The sequence below is a fragment of the Populus nigra genome, chromosome 8 (genome assembly GCF_951802175.1).
Source record: "Populus nigra chromosome 8, ddPopNigr1.1, whole genome shotgun sequence".
NCBI lineage: Eukaryota > Viridiplantae > Streptophyta > Magnoliopsida > Malpighiales > Salicaceae > Populus > Populus nigra.
Genome location: NC_084859.1, coordinates 12921515 through 12942437, shown reverse-complemented (window position 1 = coordinate 12942437; position 20923 = coordinate 12921515). Strand labels below are relative to the sequence as shown.

Genomic DNA, 20923 nt, shown 5'->3' with positions numbered 1-20923 from the left:
GAAGCGACAATACAAGAATTGTGGATGACACATTGTGGAATCAAAATTCTGATAGCAGATTGCCGGGAATTTGACTAGAATAGGATGAGGTGTCGCCGGTCATTTCTGCAGTTCACAGCTACGACGGCGAGGCTTAAGGCAAGTTTGGATGCGAACAAGGTAAAACAGGTCAATAGTGTACAACAGGGAACGTCTGCAATCATAATGATGATGAGGACATCTCTTGGGTTTTACTTGGGTAGTGTCCTTATATAAATGTGTTTACTTAAAAAAATAATTTGATTATATACATATATATATATATATATATATATATATATATATATATATGTTGTAGATAATTTTAAAATAATTTTTTATATTTTAAAATAAACAAAAAAATCAGAGATATATCTTACTATCACTCCTTTGAAACTTTCATCAAAACTACCCTCCCTTCGCTTATTCAAAAGTGTGTTTCAAATAGTATTTTATAAAAACTTAATTTTTTTTTAAAAATTCTAAATAATTTTAGTGTGTTGATATTAAAAATATTTTTTAAAAAATAAAAAAATATATTTTCAAATATAATGCACATTAAAAAGCAACTATTATGATTTTTTTAAAAATATTTTTTTATGATTTTAACATCATAATATAAAAAAATCTTGAAAAAAATTTAATTTGATATATTTTCAATTAAAATAACCCCTTAGAAAATCACCCTATACTAAACAAACACAAACAACCAACTGTTAAGGCAACTTGTACCAAAATAGAAGGTTAAAAAAAGAGTGCATCAGTTAATTAAAAGAGTGGGTGAAATTAATAGTTTAAAAGATAGCTTATGCATTCAATTTTTCATAGCAAACTTAGAATGAGAATGGAACTGCATGCAGTCCACTGTGTTATGGCTCCTAGCATTAAAAAAGATAGATCAAGAAATCAGATTTTCACTTTCTAATATTCAGAAGAGGCCATTTGTGCATTTATCAAAACGTCTACACTCTTTCTTTAGAGATGTCGATCAAGCATTTAGCCCTAGACTAAAACCAGGAGTGCGTGCATGCCAAAAGAAGTTGAAAGGTCTGAAGAACCATTTTGAAATGCCCCCCACCAGCAGGCAAGCTCCTGGGCATGCCAGATCTCAAAAGAACGATCCTGTACACGGCAGAATTCCCTGCCAGTTGCTTCGTTGTTCACTGTAGGTTTTCTTCCATCTGAAGCCATGATGTAGCAGGTTTTCCTCCGCCTCCATCTCTAACTCATCAGGCTACTTCCAGTACCAGGTCTGCCTTAACGATAGATTCTTTTGACATAATTCTTAAAATTCAGGTTCAGTATGTCCATGAAGCTGAGACAAGCTTAATGCAAACACCACATCATGACTTCAGCACACATGCGAGGGATGAAAAGAAGCTAAAGTCGCAAATGCGCGCGCCTGTGCATCCAGATAATTGCCCAGCTGCTGGAGAGATTAAAATGGTTTCACCAGCGTCATCTGTGATGTTGCCACATCTACGCTTCCCACGAGCTCCATGGTTGCCCGCAGCGAAGCGCATACGCTTCCATCTCGTTAACAAAAACTCTAAGCTGCATAGCAGAAACCCTGTAGTAGGCACTATGGACACACTAAATTCAGTATTCATTGCTACATTGCAATGAATATTGTGCCGGAGGGAGTTCTGTTTTTTTGCATGACCAGTTAATCATTAATAATTTGACCGGAGGTATATGTGATTTTTTCATTTTTCATGAACAATTAAATTACTTTATTAAAATTACCCTCCACATCAAATAATTTAAATTATAATTTGAGGGTATTGAAGCCTTTTACTTTTTAAATACAGTCGAAAGATATATTTGTCCTCTTGGAATAAAAATAAGATCAAACATGCATTCAACGTTCTTTTTATCTTTGCATATTCTTTTTTTTGTTTTTGTTAATTTCATAACCGTCAAGCTAATTTGATAATTTTAAGTTATTTAATAAATACTAAAATTAAAAAATTAGTGTTTCGTGTACAATGTCTAAAAGCCACCAAATATCATTTAGATAACATATGTGGTATCTCCTAGTATCCAAAATTTATCCTTTTCATGTGTTGTTGGAAGCTACACCATATGCTTTTAATTTATGTTTCAATTAATATCCATTTTTTATGATCTTTTATTTTGCTTATTTAGCATTCTTTTGAATAGAGGCTTTTAATAAATTATTTTTTATATATTTAATTCTTGAAAATATAATTCTAATTTATTTATATTTTTTTATGTTTTATTTAGGTGAGATTTGTTTTTAATAATAAAAAGTAATTATTTTAAGATAATTTTTCTAACACGTGGAGCCTTATAAATATTTTTTTTCTTTGATTTTGTTTAGTCAATTTCATATGAATATCTATTTTTATTATTATTTGATTGAATAAAAAATTAATTTTAATAGATAAATTTAGAGAAGAAAGGCGGTAAATATCTCATATTATTAGATTAAATATCTTGATTTATATTTATTTTAATTATTTTAATTTTATTTTAATTATTACAGATAGCTTCTTTCTATTTATTTAAACAAAAAAATCTTCAATTCATTTAATTAAATAATTGCATAAATTTTTTGTGCGTATAAGCAGAAGGGGTAAGGCATGTGGGGAAAGAAGTAGTTTTTTTGCCTCTATTTTTCTGTCGTGTACTGTCTCGTCTCCGTTGTCACATCGCTTGTGCTTTGGGCATCATTTCCGAACCCAAAGCAATGAGTTGAGGCTGGCAGTTGATGAATTATTGAGGCTGGGTTGGCTGGCTCGGCTCACATGGAGTGCCCAAGACATAAATGTGGAGATTGTTTGTTGGTGCCACGTTCCATCTGTTCAACGTGAAGGGACAACGTTTTAATAAATGTTACAAAGCAAGCACACCGCCTTCTCTCCTGTTCCTAAAAACGCCGTGTTGATCTCAGAATCTACAGTTCAACGCCATCTCCTCCCTGTTTAGAGCCTTCGATTGCACGTCTGGAGATCCCCAAAATCATGTCTTGTCTTTGAATAATTGACATTACATCATGATGGATCGATCTTGCAAAATTAATTGGTCGGTAGTAGTGGTTTACACTTTACAGTCCAGCTGTCCAGTGTTGTGATGAGCGTCAGGTTAAAAAAAATAAAATAAAATTGAATGTTATAAAAATATAATTATTTTTTATTTTTATTAAATTCGGTATGGATAAATTTTAAAAATTTAAAATTAAATTATACGAGGTTATTTTGATATGTTCTTATCAACTTAGCTAACTCAAAAGCATACTATCCGACCAATAAAAAAAGTTAAAAGATGAAATTAAAAAAAAAATGATGAAGTTGACATAAAAATACTACCATCTCAATTTCTTATCTAGCTCTAATTTAAAATTAAACTATGTGAAAGTTATCCTGACATAATTAAGTTGACTTGACTAGTTCGAAAATAATCTGACTCATTGATAAAAAAAATTCAAAAAGAAATCCTCCTAAAAAAAAGATGATGAAATTGACAAAAAAACTTATCGACTCTACTTTCTACTTGGCCCGAGTTTAAAAGTAAATCATATGGAAGTTGTTTTGACTAGTCAAAAAATAATCTGACTGATTGATGAAAAAAATTTCAAAAAGAAATCCTCCTGAAAAAAAAGGATGAAATTGACAAAAAAAACTTATTGACTGAACTTCCTACTTAGCTCGAGTTTAAAAATAAATTATATGAGAGTTGTCTTGATATGATTTAGTTAACTTGATGAATTTAAAAATAACTCAAATGTCTTTTAAAATAAGTTTAAGAATGAATTTAATAAGAAAGAAAGATAAGATAAAAAAAATAGAGTTAAGAATGGTCTTTACCAACTTAATGATCTATCAAAGTGTTTTGTTCCTCGCATCCTCTTTGTTTTATGTTTCACTCCTAAAATCTGGTATCATTATCTTGGTCATCTTCATTATTATTTCTTTGTCGAATTTTATCTATCAAGTCCTGTCTGGTTACAAGATCTGTATTTTTGAATTCTAGTGCATATAGTTTAGAAAAATCTAAGGTTAACTCATTTATCTTTGTCTAAACATGTAAAAAAAATGAGAATTACAAGAAAATTTATTTAGTTAAAATTTGGTAATAATTGGACTGCATATCCTTTAGGAAAATGTGTTTAATTAAAAGTAATGAAGCAATAATTATAAGAAAAAATGAGAATGAAGATAAAAAGTCAACATATTTTTATTAGGTGAGAATAAAAATAAGAAATAAGATTGAAATTTTTTTTTATTATTATTAAAAATGATATATTATTATAATAAATATATAAAACTATTTTGATTGTATCACCTCTACTACTATCATCAATATCTTTTTTGTTGGAAATTTATTTAATTAACATGATTTAAACAAATTATGGATGAATAAGGAACTACTTCCAAAAAACACTTGGTTTTTCTACATTTAATTCTTAATTTATAGTGGTTAATTAAAGATTTATAATGGTAGAAATTAATTCTTATTAATTATTTAACCTTTTAACTTCCAAAATTCACTATAAAAAATAAAGTGAATGAAGAGTTTAGAACTTGATTTTTTTAGATTTTTAAATACTCTTCATCGCCTTATATTTTAGTATTTTTTTCTCATTTTAACCTTTGGTTTTTCTTCTAAATCTAGAGTTTAGGTTCATTTTGTGAGGGATGCTTGAGTTTTATATTCTTTTGTTCAAATATCTTGTTTAGATATGCATCTAGACTAAAATGATGTTGAAATCTTGGGAGGCATATTGCAAATATCATATATGTACAATTGATAAGCAATAAAGCTTTAATGATAAATAATTCATCATTGATAATAACAAAAGTTTTATTATTTTAAAGTGTTTCAACGAATAAGTAACCTTATTTGTTTTAATTTAAACACATATATATTTTTTATTACTAGTATGCACTTTAGAATTTTGAATTAATATCAATTGCAAGTTTGATTATATGTTTAAATATTCTTCATCACCTTACATTTTAGTATTTTCTTTTCATTTTAAGTTTAGGTTCATCTTATCAAGAGATATTTCAATTTGATATTTTTTGATTTAAATACTTTGTATGGATGTGCATCTAAACTAAGATGGTGTTGTTGAAATATTAGGAGACATATTGTAAATATCATATATGCACAATTAAGGAGCAATAAAGCCTTTTCATCCTTGATAACAACAAAAATTTTATTACTTTAAAGTATTTCATCAAGTAAGTTGATATATATATATATATATATATATATATATATCTTATCACTAGTATGCACCTAGAACTTTGAATTAATATCAATTGCAAGTTTGATTACATGATTAATATGCATGCTAGAATTCTATTATTGTTTTTGTATTGAAAGCATGTTTGTTATTAGTTATGCTTTTACATGCTTATAGTTTTAAACATGTATGAACTCTAGGATATTGATAAACATTTTTTGTTCAGCATGTCTTTATGATAATAAATTAAATATTTTTACTCATTAGTCTAATATACATTTACAACTTTCATTATTATAACCATCATCTTTTGTCATAAATACAACCATCATCATCAATAGCAGCAAAATCAATTATTTTGTTTAAAAAAATATACAATTGTTATATACTATTATCGTATAAGTAACCATTATTATAATTATTATTATCACAATTATTTTTACTGCTCATTACTAACTCCACCATAACAAGCAAATATCTTAATGCCATCCAATCCTATCTTTACCATCACAAATATCATACTATAAAATTTTATAGACATTGTTGTTATTACAACTCTACACCATTAGAACCATCTTTTTCATCGTAATTATGTGTTATTTTGTAAATATTCTTTGTTTGTTTTAAAAACTTTGATGTTTAGAAATTAAAATTAATTTGTTATTTTCATCTTGATTCATTAATTCTTTGTCGTCTCCAATCCAAATGCCACCCAAGAACTTGTTGCAACTGACTATGAAATGAATCAGACGTGGAAATAAAAAAGGAAAAAGAAAATTACTCCCATGATTCCATTGGCTAGTTTATGAAGTGTGGAATGTTGCGGCAATAAAAGGGGTTTCCTCTCCAAGTAGTTCGTGGGAGGGGAGCATGGTCCGGTACAAGAACTAGTTAAAAATGGCGGTGCTGACAAATGACGAGAAACAGGGGAACTGCGTCTTGTTTTATTTATAATAACAGCAGTCAAGAGCCCTGCGTACGATGTGATTTCATGTTTGCTGCCAGCTGTCTCTCAACCCACGTTCTCTTACCAGAGATCGGGAAATAAAAATTAATGCCGCCTCCCTCCCTTACAATTACCACCGACAGATTAAGTATTAGGCATTAGACAGGGGCCATACTACATCGCGAGGGGATCTATTTTTTGTTTAATATAAAAAAAATAATGCTACTACAACATGAGTGAGAAATTAAATAATATGAACACAAATAATTTACAACATAAAAGATGTCAAAAAAAATAAATTTAACTCAAGCCCATCTAAATTAACATGTTAAATTTAGGACTTATCGTGATTCTGGTGGAACCTGCTAGCCCTACGACCATAGACATAAGTTTGGGTTAATCTTATAGAAAGGAGGTTAAAAAAAAACCACAAAGATCAATTCTTAGTAAATTAAATGTTGAAGAAAGAAACTGAAAAAAAAATCAATTTTAAAAAAGAAACTAAAAAAACTCGTGCCTTTGGTTATAAGTATGAGACTAATCCAATATAAAACAAACCCTAAAAAATAACGAAGTAAAATTTCAAATCATCAAAATATTAAGGGATGAAATTGAAAGAAAAAAAATATAATAAAAAACAATAAAAAAAACAATAATTAAAAGAATGAGGATTAAATTTTATATAAAAATAATTTGAAATCAAATATTGAGAGATGAAAAAAAAACTCAATTAGAAAAAGGATTAAAAATAAACAAACAACAATCAAATAAATTATAACCAGATATGATATAAAAATTAAATTGATGAGGGGAAAATTGAAGAAGAAAATCAATCAAAAAAATAAAAATAGATAACAATTAAAACAACAATGACTAAATTGAAATCAAAAAACAAATTAAATGACACCTTTATATTTTGACAATGAAAAAAGAGAGAGGAGAAGAAAAAATTCAACTGGAGCCCGACTATAACGTCGTTGCACGCACATGCAACACCAATGAAAAGAGGACAACGAAGCGCCTCCAACACTGCTTTGAAAAGCGAAGATTATAGGTGGGGCAACGCCACACGCATTGTCCAAAGAGGATGGGTGTCGGCTATTTGCTAGCATGTGCCCCATAGGCTCCAACAACTTGGTAATATAATGATCTCATAGACCAAATCATCTCATGTCAACTTGTATATTACAAAAAATAATAATATAAAAAGATGAAAAAACTCTTTAATGTAAGTTCAACAATTTTTGTTTGTTTGGATAATATAGTTTTTATACTATGCTTTTAAAACATAAAGAAACTGAATTGTTTCTAATCAATCTCATAATAATTGATATAAATTTTCTTAAAAAAAAATAAAATAATAAATACACCGTTATAATGAATAATAGGTAGTCTAGTGCATGATTCTCCATGCATTTTTTTTTAATAATATCTAATAATATTATGTAATTAAGGTTGTAATGCTGCTCTATACTCTTTTTAAAAAATAATATTAAAAGACAAAAAAGCTCTTTGATATAAATTCAACAAGTTTTATGTATACGTGTAATCTAACCTTTACATTGTTTCTTTTAAAATGTAAAAAAACTAAATTGTTCCTGTGCAGCCTTTAAAATTATTTGGTTTTTTAAAGTATTTTTTATTAAAAAATTTATTAAAATAATAATTTTATTAACTTTTTTTAAAATATTTTTATACCATCACATCAAATTATCCAAAAATATATAAAAAAATTAGTTTTATGGGAAAAAAAAATTTGGAACCTATTCCAAATGATCCAAAATGCCAAGATTGTATGTTCTCTCTTTGCAAAATATTTTACAACGCTGTAATTAAAATCTCGGAAATGAAATTTGAAAAACACAGCTGTAGCTATATTATTCCCAAGCAATTTACCAGGGTTTTATTTTGGATTCTGCAGATAAGTAATTAACAACTGAAACCATAAGGATTTAGTGTGATGGCGCATAGTCCCTTTCAGATCCTCCTTTGCAACCCAAGTAAATTTATTATGTCAGATAAACACATGCTGTGTTAACCTGAATTAACCCAGCTAACACATTAATTAAAGACTATCACAAGTGTTATGATTGTCTACCATGCATGCCTCGCACATGATTAGCAATTTCTTAATTTTTATTTGGAATGTTCAACATGATCAGCAGGTTGGTTGAATCCATTACAGATAGTTTAGCTAAAAGCACATAATCTTTTAGATATAACAATATGGAAAACAAATTCATAAGGGTAATTTTATTCGTCCCTTGTTCATAGACAAGGCATCATTAATCTCAGTTGATGGCAAATAGGAAACTGTGTCCAAAATGCGTGTAATTCAGGGTCGTGTAAGAAATCATTCGGGTCTTGTCTCTTACCCTTTCCCCTTGTGACTCTGATGATGAAAGATTTACAGCCAAGTATATTCTAGTCATTAGAGAGAGAGAGGGGGGCATGAAATTATTTAAAGAAGAGAATAAACATTATATAAAATAAAATAAAAGACAGGAGAGAAGGAGACACAGGACAGACAGCTGGGAAAGGAACAGGAAGCAAGTAGTAGAGACTTTTATTTAAGGTTTTGCAGATGGATAGGAAAATAGATATCTGTGTGTGCCTGCTTCTGCGTGGGTGAGGTTTTGAGGCTAAGGCATCTTTAGTTATAACCATTATACCTGCCTCCCCCTTCTTTCTCTCATCTGTTTAGAAAGAGAGATCTCAGTTCCAACATCCTTTATCTATCTATTCAGTTTTTGTAGCGTACAGGTGGGAAATTAAGGTACAGTAATGTAGCATTGTTAGTAAGTAGTACCCACTTGATCTTCTCTGTCTATGTTTTTGTCATTCTTGTTGTGTTGCCTGTTTCTTTACCACCGTGCTCAGTTATTCTCTGTTTGTTCTTTCCTTTCTCTGACAGATAGGGATCTATCCTTATCACTTATATGTGCTGCACATGTTGTTTCTTCTTCTTCTTCTTCTCTGTTTTCTGCAATTCAGATCTGTTTTATTTTTCTTTCTTTCTGGGTATCCTGTATATTTTCTTGATTTGCTTTTTTTTAGGCTTGTATATCGTTACCACCTTTTGAGTTGCTCCTTTTTCTTTTTTGTATTGTAAGCATTGCTTCACTCCATCGCTGTTCCTTCTTCTGCTTCTCTGACATTTTTATGGTTTAATCACTGATCTTTCTTTCTTTCTTTCTTTTTTCGTGACAATAGATTGATGACATTCATGCTGGAACTATATGTTCTTTTGCTTTTTTGATTGACTGGTGAATGAGTGCTTTTTTTCTTAATAGTACTATGAGTAGTAGCCATTGATGACACCTGAGAAATGAAGAAAGCAGCTGATCGGAACAAAGTGAATCATGGACAAACATTTCTTGGGTTTCAAGGAAATCATTAAAATTACTTGGTGGTTTATTGTTCTTTTCCTCTATTATTTGCTTTTTGCTTTTTCAATAATTTGGTGTAAGACCCCAGTGGTTTGCCTTTCGACGTAGTGGACAGAGAGAGAAGAATGATACGTAATTAGGACCGATGGGGTTTGATAGAATTGGGTCCCAATATCATGTGAGAAATATCAAAAGTAAAAGTAGCATGGACAGTGAAAAATAACATGTCGGTATTTGCTATCAGATCTTGTACTACCAGTATGTATCCCTTCTCCAGCACCACCAATCAACCTTTACATGTGTATTAATTACTGATTCTTTTTTGGAACTTATTCACCAGTCATTGGTTCTCTATATATAAGCTGGATCTGTCTTAAAGACCGAGGCTTGTTGCATTGATCCATTCAATTTTGCTAGTTTAGTGTTTGCCGGCTGGAAGAATCAGCTTATAAGAGTGTGCTTCTTTGCTTTATTTTGATTGATTTTTCATTTGGAGTTCTTCTTTCTGGCATTGCTTTGAAGTGTCCAAATTCATATGTTGATCTGCCTGAAATCTCTACTTAATTGTGATCTGCAGGGTCTTCTTAATGCCTCATACTAATGTTTATGGAGAAATGAAAATTTTGTTGTTTCATCACTCCATTACTATATTGTTGCATTCTCTAAATAATGATCCTTAGTTTTACAGATGAGATAACTTAGGAATAGGATTAAAAACTCATAATGCTACAACCTTATTTGTGTTCATACTCAAAAGAAAATGGTTGAATTTTCTCAATGTTGAGGTGGGAGGGATTGACATTAGCTTTATAGTTATATGCTTTATAAGACATTGCGACTTACAATTTGCCTATTGTTTGCAAGTAGCTGTTCGTTTGCGGAATCATGAAGCATAAAGATGGAAAACCAGGGTCCCATCCTGATAAAAACTCCAGGGCTTTTCCCATGGCGATGATGTTTGTGGTACTCTGTGGGCTTTCATTCTATCTTGGTGGAATTTTCTGTTCTGAGAGAGATAAAATTGAGGTCAAGGACGTGGCAAAGGTGGTCTCCTCACCCAAGGAATCGTCAGTTGCTCCTCTCCAAATTAAATCCACTGCATTTCCTGAATGCAGCAGCGACTATCAAGACTACACTCCATGCACGGATCCAAGGGTATTTACATAATTATTTATTACACGGTGCAAAATCTATTTGACGGTTATAAAGTGAAAATTGAGATATCGATGATGTATGTCTATTGAACAGAGGTGGAAGAAATATGGTAATCATCGGCTTACTTTCATGGAACGCCACTGTCCTCCGGTTTTTGAAAGGAAGGAATGCTTAGTTCCACCACCGGAAGGGTATAAGCCTCCAATAACATGGCCAAAGAGCAGGGATCAGTGTTGGTACAGGTATTACGATCCGTTTCTGATACTTTTTTTGTCATTTCACGGGATCATTTTCAGGCTGAATTCTAGGTTCGAAATCCAGTGTTTGCCAGGTATTAGCTGGAATGCTAGGTTGAAAATGCTTGTTTCACTTATTTTACCTTGTGGACCTGGCTTCAGGAATGTACCATATGATTGGATTAACAAGCAGAAATCTAACCAGAACTGGCTGAGAAAAGAGGGGGAGAAGTTCCTCTTTCCTGGTGGGGGCACTATGTTTCCCAGAGGAGTGGGTGCCTATGTTGATCTGATGCAAGATCTTATCCCTGAAATGAAAGATGGGACCATTCGCACTGCCATTGATACTGGGTGTGGGGTGAGTTGCACTTTTAATCTCACCCTCGTTTCTGGAATTACTCACGAAAGAAACAGCGAAACTTAAACCACCAGAATCCATGTTGCATGAGGAATGGTACTGCCATTCATATTTAGGCTATTTGTCTCTTTGGAATTCTGTTGCCTAATCCACTCAGTTATTTTTATTTCTAGGTTGCTAGCTGGGGAGGTGATCTATTAGATCGCGGGATTCTAACTGTTTCTCTTGCCCCAAGAGATAACCATGAGGCTCAAGTCCAGTTTGCATTAGAACGTGGAATTCCTGCAATTCTTGGCATCATTTCCACACAAAGACTTCCCTTCCCATCAAATGCATTCGATATGGCTCATTGCTCCAGATGTCTTATCCCATGGACAGAATTTGGTTAGTCTTGATTTTAACCCTTTCCTGCTCTCAGTTTGTGTGGGAGGTAAAAGATTATGTGCTCTAATTATTTGCATTTGTTAATTGCTGAAATCTTCACAGGGTTCTTCATTTTCTGATTTTAGAAAGGCTTTTGAAATTCAGTGTGGGATGGGCACCACCAACTAGTTGACTTCTTTTATTAGCACAACGATTAGTTGATGCTGTTCATTTTCCTCACTTCTGTCTTCCTATTATAGTTGCATATTGTATTACTACTTGCTGCTTTTCTCAAGAACAGAATTTTGTTGCTTTCAGGTGGAATTTATCTTCTGGAAGTTCACCGTATTCTCCGTCCCGGTGGCTTCTGGGTTCTGTCTGGTCCTCCTGTTAACTATGAAAACCATTGGCGAGGCTGGAATACTACTGTGGAAGAGCAGAAATCTGATTATGAAAAGTTGCAAGAACTGCTGACTTCGATGTGCTTCAAATTGTATGACAAAAAGGATGACATTGCTGTGTGGCAGAAAGCTTCAGATAATAGTTGCTACAGTAAACTTACCTATCCCGATGCCTACCCACCAAAGTGCGATGATAGCCTGGAACCAGATTCAGCATGGTACACTCCACTCCGCCCTTGCGTTGTTGTTCCAAGCCCAAGAATTAAGAAATCAGTTATGGAGTCCATCCCCAAATGGCCACAGAGGTTGCATGTTACACCTGAACGCATTTTAGATGTTCATGGTGGGAGTGCTAGTGCTTTTAAGCATGATGACAGCAAGTGGAAGATTCGTGCAAAGCACTACAAGAAGTTGCTCCCAGCACTTGGGTCTGATAAGATAAGAAATGTTATGGACATGAATACAGTTTATGGAGGTTTTGCTGCAGCTGTGATTGATGATCCCCTGTGGGTCATGAATGTGGTCTCTTCATATGCTGCCAACACACTTCCTGTTGTTTTTGACCGTGGCCTCATCGGAACTTTTCATGATTGGTAATCTGAATGAGCTTATAGGAATCTTGAAGTTCTCATTTTGCATGAAAAGTATCTTTGATGGTTGGATGTCATTAATAGTACTTGGGAGCTGTTGATTTATCTCTTTTCTATTTTCTAGGTGTGAAGCTTTCTCAACTTATCCTCGAACTTATGATCTCCTTCACCTTGATGGCCTCTTCACTGCAGAAAGCCACAGGTAAGTTAAGGAGCACATTTTACTTCTCTACTTTTATGGAATCTCTTGGAATTTACTGTCTAGAAATGTTGATCTGGCAGATCGTACCGGGTCTAAGTTTAAGTGGTTAACTTCAAGGGAATGATATCTTGTGTAGTTGGGAATGATATCTACTATGAGGAAAAATTATCACAAGATATTGAATATTGTTTGGAAATATGCAACACCAGGCCGACTAAAAATTCTCTGCAGGATGAAAATTGGCATGAAATGTGATTCTCATGATTGTTTGTTCTTGCACAGATGTGATATGAAGTATGTGCTTTTGGAGATGGATCGGATCCTAAGACCTGCCGGTTATGCAATAATACGAGAATCCAGCTATTTCATGGATGCCATTTCTACCATTGCCAGGGGTTTGAGGTGGAGCTGCCGTGGAGAAGACACTGAATATGGAGTTGAGAAAGAGAAAATATTGATTTGCCAGAAGAAACTCTGGCATTCCTCTAACCAAAGTTCAAGATGACAAACACGAGAAATCCTGAAACATGCCGCTCCGAGAGCTTATGCAACTGCAATACAAGATTGCAGGGGAAGAAAGCTGAATACCTTACACAGATTAGTTTATTCAAAAGAAGCCAAGGATCCTCCAGATCAACATCTCAATTGAAGAATTAGCTACCCAATAACATAAATTTGTTAATTTATAGTATCATCAGGTATAAATAGATTCATTGCAAGGCATCCTGGCTTTGTGTTATCTTTTTTCACATTTCGGATCTTTTTCCGATATGTAAAACTTCAAAGATCGGTGTATGGAAATTCGTGGACTCGATAAGGAATGCCACCTGGCATTGTCGTTCTTACATATATGTAATGAAATTTGGTTTCTTCATTATTGAAATTTTCATCATATGATGCTGGAGTGCAGTAGAGGTTGCTCAAAGAGAAATCTGACGGTGTGTCCAGAAATAAAATAAAATAAAAATTATTTTTTTTTCTAATATAAAATTAGAAAACTTTTTCATTGTTAAAAATAAAAACAATTTTCACCAAAAAAAAGACATCAATATTATAGCTATTTAAAAAAAAAAATCAAAACCATGATCTATAATATTCATATCAATATTTTTTATTTGTAATAATTTAATTATAGAATATTAATTTTATTTCATTAAAATTAAAAACTATCATGAAAAAATATTTTTAACTCAAAAAATGTTTATATTAAATTATCTCACTAGCTATATATATATATATATTACATGCAAAAAGTGCTTGCATATAAAAGAAAAAATTATATTATTTATATCTTTTCTTCATTTGAAAAATAGTGAAAACTTGTAAAGTAAAGTTGTGGAGAATCTTAAAATGTGTTTCCAAACTCAAAACAAATTTGAAAAAATAGTTTTTAATTTTCTAAATAAAAAAATATTGTATTTGAACATAAAGCTGTAGTTCATCTTTTTCTGAATTTAATTACTCAGAAAATGAAGAAGTACTGCCAAGTCCCACAAAAAATCTTTAGAAAAACATGAGCAGTCACCTAAATCTAGTGCTTTCAGAACTGTTATGTTGGATTTAGAATTCTTAAATCCAACAGAGTTTTGGAAGTGGCTAGCGTGAGCTCCTGAGCGACAAAACATGTAGGAACTTGGCCGTCGACAAAGTGAAAACACCGAGTCTAAGTTATCAAATTAATGTGTAAAACGTAAGCAATTGAACCATAGACTTAAGGGTTATCTCAACAAGATTCAAGTATTATCTAAATTTAGAAGAAACAAATAGGAATTTCTGTTCGGCGTAAATTGATTTGTAGCCCTCGACGGTCGAACAATTTTCAAGAAAACGAAAATGCACAAATTTTGGAGGAGAGTTCAACCTTGCTGGGCTATAGTTAGTGAAAAAGATGGGAGGAAATCGTACCCTCTTAAATCCAAGACATTTATTTTCTTGCTGGGCTATTTGTTTTAGCTTATATGGAGCGGCTATGGAGTTTTTTGCCCTACAGCTATGGGCCAGTCCTTCTAGCCTGGCTTGAGGATATATTACCTCTTCTGCTCCCTTCTCCACTCTAGCTCTCTCTCCCTCTCTCTCTCGCATGCCTTGCAAAATCTCATAATCAAAACCCTCTTTCACGAAATCATTGTTAAGAGTTCTTCATTCAGATGTTTTCTTCAGAATAAATTTCTAGTTACTAGGAAATCAGTTTCTTTTACCTATTCCTTAGGAGAATCCCAGGTGATTAGGAAATTGTTAGTCATAGGATATTCGTTGCTATTTTTTTGCACTTCAGTTATTTGTAATTCTATTTAAGCTAGACTTATGTTTAATAAATAATATTAAGTTTTCCACGTATCTATCAAAGTTATACACTGGATAAATCTTTCAGTTTCTGACAAGTGATATCAGAGCCTAGTTGGGGGTATCTGTTTTGAAAAAGCAGCAGCTTTTTTCTTGCAGCAGCAGGATTCGATGTCCTCTGAAAATAGCTATGTGCAACCTGCAATTCCACGTTTCGATGGTCACTATGATCATTGGAGTATGTTGATGGAAAATTTTCTGAGGTCCAAAGAGTATTGGAGTCTTGTAGAACATGGCATTATTGAACCAGGCAGTGGAGGTGCAATGACAGAAGCACAAACGAAGAACACTAGAGGATCAAAAGTTGAAGGATCTTAAAGCCAAAAATTATCTATTCCAAGCTATTGATCGTGCAATTGTAGAGACTATTCTTCACAAAGAGACTTCTAAGCAGATCTGGGATTCAATGAAAAAAAAAGTATCAAGGCTTAGCAAAGGTGAAAAGGGCGCAGCTTCAAGCTCTTCGCAAAGAGTTTGAGACTCTTCACATGAAAACAGGAGAGTCGGTCAGTGACTATTTCTCAAGAACTCTTGCAATCGCAAATAAGATACGAATCCATGGTGACAGGATGGAGGATGTCACAATAATCGAAAAGATTCTTCGATCAATGTCTGCAAAATTCAACTATGTAGTTTGTTCAATTGAAGAATCGCATGACATTGATGAGCTTTCAATAGATGAGCTGCAGAGCTCATTGTTGTTACATGAGCAGCGAATGGTGAGCAGCTTACCTGAAGAACAAGTTCTGAAGGTGACAATGCATGGTGGTGAATTTTCAAAGGGATATGGTAGAGGTCGTGGTTGGGGTCGAGACAGCAGAGGTCGAGGCAGAGGACGCACAAATGACCAGAGACCATTTGACAAGTCCAGAGTCGAGTGCTATCACTGTCATAAATATGGGCACTATCAATATGAATGCACAACAAAGGATGAGAAGGCAAATCTTGTAGAGACAGAAGAAGAAATGCTTTTAATGGCATATCTTGATAAAGATGAACTTCAATCAGATAAGTGGTATTTAGATTCGGGTTGTAGCAATCACATGTGTGGAAATAAGACTCTATTTTCAGACTTGGATGAAACTTACAAAGATACTGTGAAGCTTGGCGATAATTCATGCATCTTTGTCATAGGGAAGGGGAATATCAAATTTCATATGAAAGATAACACAGTGCAAACAATTTCTAGTGTCTTTTATATTCCAGAACTGAAGAGTAATCTTATTAGCATGGGTCAATTGTAAGAGAAGGGATATACAATAATCATTCAAGCAGGTTATTGTAAAATTCATCATCCAGAGAAAGGCTTAATTGCTGAAGCAAGAATGAGAAGTAATCGCATGTTTCCACTATACATGCAGGACAACGTTCAGACGTGTCTCTCTATAAAAGTGCATGACTCAACATGGTTATGGCATTTTCGTTATGGACATCTCAATTTCAATGGCTTGAAGACTTTGCAAGAGAAAAATATGGTGATAGGCCTTCCTAAAATCCACTGTCCCACGAAAATATGTGAAGAATGTGTTGTTGGCAAACAACATCGAGTTTCCTTTCCCAAAGAAAAAGCATGGAGGGCTGAACAAAAGCTACAATTGATTCACTCAGACATTTGTGGACCAATCACTCCAGCATCAAATGGCAAGAAAAGGTACTTCATCACCTTTATAGATGATTATAGTCGAAAGACATGGGTTTATTTCTTGCAAGAAAAATCTGAAGCTTTTATTCTGTTTAAAAGATTTAAAGCTCAAGTTGAGAAAGAATCTGGAAACTCCATTAAAATCTTTAGAACAGATCGCGGTGGCGAGTTTAATTCACATGATTTTACAAGCTTCTGTGAAATGCATGGAATACAAATGCAACTTACAGCTGCGTATACACCACAGCAAAATGGCGTGGCTGAAAGAAAGAATCGCATAATTATGAACATGGTTCGAAGTATGTTGGTGAATCAAAATATTCCAAAGAGTTTTTGGCTAGAAGCAGTCAATTGGAGTGTCCATGTACTGAATCGAAGTCCTACATTTGCTGTTAAAAACAGCACACCAGAAGAAGCTTGGAGTGAAGCTAGGCCAACGGTTAATAACATATGCACGTGTTCCTGATGTAAAGAGAACAAAGCTGGATGACAAGGGAGTGAAGTGTGTGTTTCTTGGAGTCAGTGAGGAGTCAAAGGCGTTTAAGCTGTATGATCCCATTACCAGGAAAATAGTCATCAGTCGTGATGTTCAGCTTGATGAACAAAGCACATGGGATTGGAGGAGCACAACCACTCATCAAAATACTGTTAATCATGATGCTGATGCAGGTTATGAAGAAATGGAAGAGCAGTCCACGAATGGTCAGAGGATTGAACCTCAAATTGTGTCATTTGACAATGATAACGATATTGATGAGCAGCTGCAATCTCCTATTGCAGGTCTATTAAATACTTCATCAAATGTTCCTATGCCAAGTGAACATCAGCTAGCAACAAATCAACGACAAAGAAAGATGCCTGCCTGGATGCATGATTATGTTAGCGGCAATGAATTATCTGATGATGAGGATACCATTGTAGAATTTGCTTTATTTGCAGATTCTGATCCTATTAAATTCGAAGATGCAGTGAAGGAAGAAAAATGGAAGAAAGCAATGGATTTGGAGATTCAAGCCATAGAAAGAAATGATACTTGGGAGCTCACTGATCTTCCTAAAGGGCAGAAGACTATTGGTGTAAAATGGGTTTATAAAACCAAGTTGAATGAGAAAGGAGAAATTGACAAACACAAAGCTCGGCTAGTGGCAAAGGGTTATAAGCAGCAATATGGAGTTGATTACAAGGAAGTTTTTGCTCCGGTGGCCAGGCTTGACACTATTCGTCTTGTAATCTCATTGGCAGCACAACATTCTTGGATTATTTTTCAAATTGACATCAAATCAGCTTTCTTGAATGGAGAACTACAAGAGCAAGTCTATATTGATCAACCATCTGGATACGTGAAACAAGGAAGTGAGAAGAAAGTTTACAAATTGAAGAAGGCTTTGTATGGACTAAAGCAAGCTCCTAGAGCTTGGTACAGTCGTATAGATGCCTATTTCTCAAAAGCAGGATTCCATAAATGCCCACATGAGCATACTTTGTTTGTCAAATCTGAGGATGGAGGTAAATTTCTAATTGTATGTTTATATGTAGATGATCTTATCTACACTGGAAATGATGGCAAAATGTTTCAAAAGTTCAAAAATTCCATGAAGGCTGAATTTGAGATGACAGATTTGGGAATGATGCGTTATTTCTTTGGAATTGAAGTGGTGCAATCATCAGCAGGAATCTTCATTACACAGAAGAAGTATGTAAAAGAAATGTTGGAAAGGTTTAACTTGCAGGATTGCAATCCGGTTAAAAATCCAATTGAACCAGGTTTGAAGCTGCATAAGGATCTTGATGGCCAAAGAATTGACAACATCTACTACAAACAGATGGTTGGAAGCTTGATGTACTTAACAGCAACCAGACCGGATGTCATGTGTGCAGTAAGTCTCTTAAGCAGGTACATGGAATTACCAACAAATCTTCATTCCCAGGCTGCAAAAAGGGTGTTTCACTATCTATAAGGCACAACTGATTTTGGAGTCTTTTATAAGAAAGGAGCGGTTTCAAGACTTATTGGATTCACTAATAGTGATTATGCGGGTGACTTAAATGATAGAAGAAGTACGTCTGGTAGTGTTTTTATGATGAGTTCAGGAGCTGTCTCATGGTCATCAAGAAAGCAGTAGGTAGTTAATTTGTCTAAAACTGAAGCAGAGTTTATAGCTGCAGCAACGTCTGCATGTCAAGCTATATGGATGAGAAGAATTCTTGAAGAGTTACATTTTCAACAGCATGAACCAACAATAATCTATTGTGATAACAGTTCTGCAATAAAACTCTCAAAAAATCCGGTTCTACATGGGAGAAGCAAACACATAGATGTGAGATACCATTTTCTTCGTGATCTTACAAATGAAGGGATAATTGATTTAGTTCACTGTAGAAGTGAAGATCAGGTTGCAGATATCATGACCAAGCCCCTCAAGTTGAATGCATTTGAAAAGCTGCGTGGTTTACTTAGAGTGTGTCCATTCAATGCATTTTAAGCAAGGTTGGCAGCTTTGACAGATGTTGTGATGGTTCTCTAAACTGTTCTTACAGAAATCAGTTTAAGGGAGGGTGTTAAGAGTTCTTCATTCAGATGTTTTCTTCAGAATAAATTCCTAGGTACTAGGAAATCAGTTTCTTTTACCTATTCCTTAGGAGAATCCCAGTTGATTAAGAAACTGTTAGTCATGGGATATTCGTTCCTATTTTTCTGCACTTCAGTTATTTGTAATTCTATTTAAGCTAGATTTATGTTCAATGAATAATATTAAGTTTTCCACGTATCTATCAAAGTTATACACCGGATAAATCTTTCAGTTTCTGACAATCATACCATATATCCATGACAGCAGAATATGCCAATTTGGAATACACACACACACACTGTTACTCAAAACATTCAATTAGGAACAGAAAATTGAAGGAAGAAGATAAGCAGAAGGAAATTAAGGGAAGACTGATATTAGTACATATCCAGATTTAGTTGCTGATTTTGTTTTAATAAAAAAAAAAACGATTAAGAGTCACTGCTCGTTGTTTTACATGATCATTAGTCAGGATCATTAGTCAGCCAACCAGGCCCGGCTTTCCTTCTTCCTGCTTTCCCATTTCCTCACTGGCAACAAAACGAATAAGGAAAAAAATAATTATCAACATTGTGCATTTTGATTTTTTTTTTATTTTGAGTTCGTTAACTTCTTCTTCTTCTTCTTCTTCTTTTCCTTGTGATTCCCTTACTAGCTAGCATTAGCAAGATTAGTTATTAAATCCGATATCCCAAAAATTAAGAAAATAAATGGTGAAGGAAATTTAACCAACCGGAGGAGCTGAGTAAGGTGTTCGGCATGGGAAAAGTTGTTGTCTTGACGTGCTTTCAAAATGCTAAACATTAGGTTGATCCTGATTTGATTGCAATCACTCTGCTTGGCTATGTTCATTGTCTCCTCTTTGAGTTTGTGGCATTCAGATTCTATCTCTTCAAACTTTTGTCTTATTTCTCGTTGCCCTTCCTTTAAGCGATCTTGTCCCTCACTGATCTCTGCCATATCTGTTTTCAGCCGTTCCATTGTCTCCCTCCTCTCTCTGTTCTTCTTGATATTTTCTTCTCTTCTCTAGAAGCCAGATCGGCATCCATGCATGTAAAATACGCCGATTAGTAACGTATATAAGAATAACTATTATTTTAATTTCTGGGGATAGTGACATGTTTAATAAAGCAACCAAGAAATTATATATAAAAAAAGAACATAGAATTGTAACTGGATTGGTGGGTACCCATTGTTTCCTCTGTTTAGACTTGTAAACATGGCGGCGCAGAGCAAAAGGCTTGATCGAGTCCATGGACGCAGAAACCCAGTGGCTCAACCGTGTTGACTTCTCCTCTTCCTTCCTTTCTCTTGAAAGTTGAAATTGAAAATTTGTGTTCACACCGGCAAGAGTCCTTCACGATATCCCTTCGTTTTTAATGGAGGAGTCAGATCTGCAAAATGAAAAGTTATCAAGCTTTCCGCACGAGCTTTGCAGATTTCTCGCGCGTGTCTTTCGATATCGCACGATAACGCCAGAAAATTTTATTTTATT

At 33.7% G+C, this 20923-nt stretch overlaps 2 protein-coding genes across 7 annotated transcripts; one reads left to right on the top strand and one right to left on the bottom strand.

The window, feature by feature from the left end:
- The first annotated feature begins 8683 nt into the window (after window positions 1-8683).
- Window positions 8684-13767, top strand: LOC133701552 (probable methyltransferase PMT21). 5 transcript variants are annotated; one of them, XM_062125500.1, is made up of 9 exons: window positions 8689-8955; window positions 9473-9588; window positions 10436-10723; window positions 10817-10965; window positions 11122-11317; window positions 11491-11701; window positions 11999-12674; window positions 12796-12873; window positions 13156-13767. In XM_062125500.1, the coding sequence occupies exons 3-9, from the start codon at window positions 10454-10456 to the stop codon at window positions 13376-13378; spliced, it is 1803 nt and encodes a 600-aa protein (XP_061981484.1). In that variant the 5' UTR covers window positions 8689-8955; window positions 9473-9588; window positions 10436-10453; the 3' UTR covers window positions 13379-13767. The 5 variants fall into 5 exon arrangements, with proteins under 5 accessions (XP_061981486.1, XP_061981484.1, XP_061981482.1 ...); XM_062125498.1 differs by lacking the exon at window positions 9473-9588; XM_062125501.1 differs by lacking the exon at window positions 9473-9588 and having other exon boundaries at window positions 8689-8977.
- A 5993-nt stretch (window positions 13768-19760) lies between these two features.
- LOC133701234 (uncharacterized) lies at window positions 19761-20923 on the bottom strand. 2 transcript variants are annotated; one of them, XM_062125076.1, is made up of 3 exons: window positions 20618-20919; window positions 20162-20454; window positions 19761-19958 (listed from the first exon to the last, which is right to left on the bottom strand). In XM_062125076.1, the coding sequence occupies exons 1-3, from the start codon at window positions 20681-20683 to the stop codon at window positions 19910-19912; spliced, it is 408 nt and encodes a 135-aa protein (XP_061981060.1). In that variant the 5' UTR covers window positions 20684-20919; the 3' UTR covers window positions 19761-19909. The 2 variants fall into 2 exon arrangements, with proteins under 2 accessions (XP_061981060.1, XP_061981061.1); XM_062125077.1 differs by having other exon boundaries at window positions 19945-20083; window positions 20618-20923.

What these genes read in the sequence shown, in the direction of transcription:
- LOC133701234 (XM_062125076.1), bottom strand. Translation starts at nt 20,683, where the DNA reads ATGGACTCGATCAAGCCTTTTGCTCTGCGCCGCCATGTTTACAAGTCT. An exon ending in CTAAACAGAGGAAACAATGG is followed by an intron (nt 20,455 to 20,617) that starts GTACCCACCAAT and finishes TCTGGCTTCTAG; the next exon opens with AGAAGAGAAGAAAATATCAA. An exon ending in CACCTTACTCAGCTCCTCCG is followed by an intron (nt 19,959 to 20,161) that starts GTTGGTTAAATT and finishes TTTTGTTGCCAG; the next exon opens with TGAGGAAATGGGAAAGCAGG.
- LOC133701552 (XM_062125498.1), top strand. Translation starts at nt 10,454, where the DNA reads ATGAAGCATAAAGATGGAAAACCAGGGTCCCATCCTGATAAAAACTCC. An exon ending in CTCCATGCACGGATCCAAGG is followed by an intron (nt 10,724 to 10,816) that starts GTATTTACATAA and finishes TCTATTGAACAG; the next exon opens with AGGTGGAAGAAATATGGTAA. An exon ending in AGGGATCAGTGTTGGTACAG is followed by an intron (nt 10,966 to 11,121) that starts GTATTACGATCC and finishes ACCTGGCTTCAG; the next exon opens with GAATGTACCATATGATTGGA.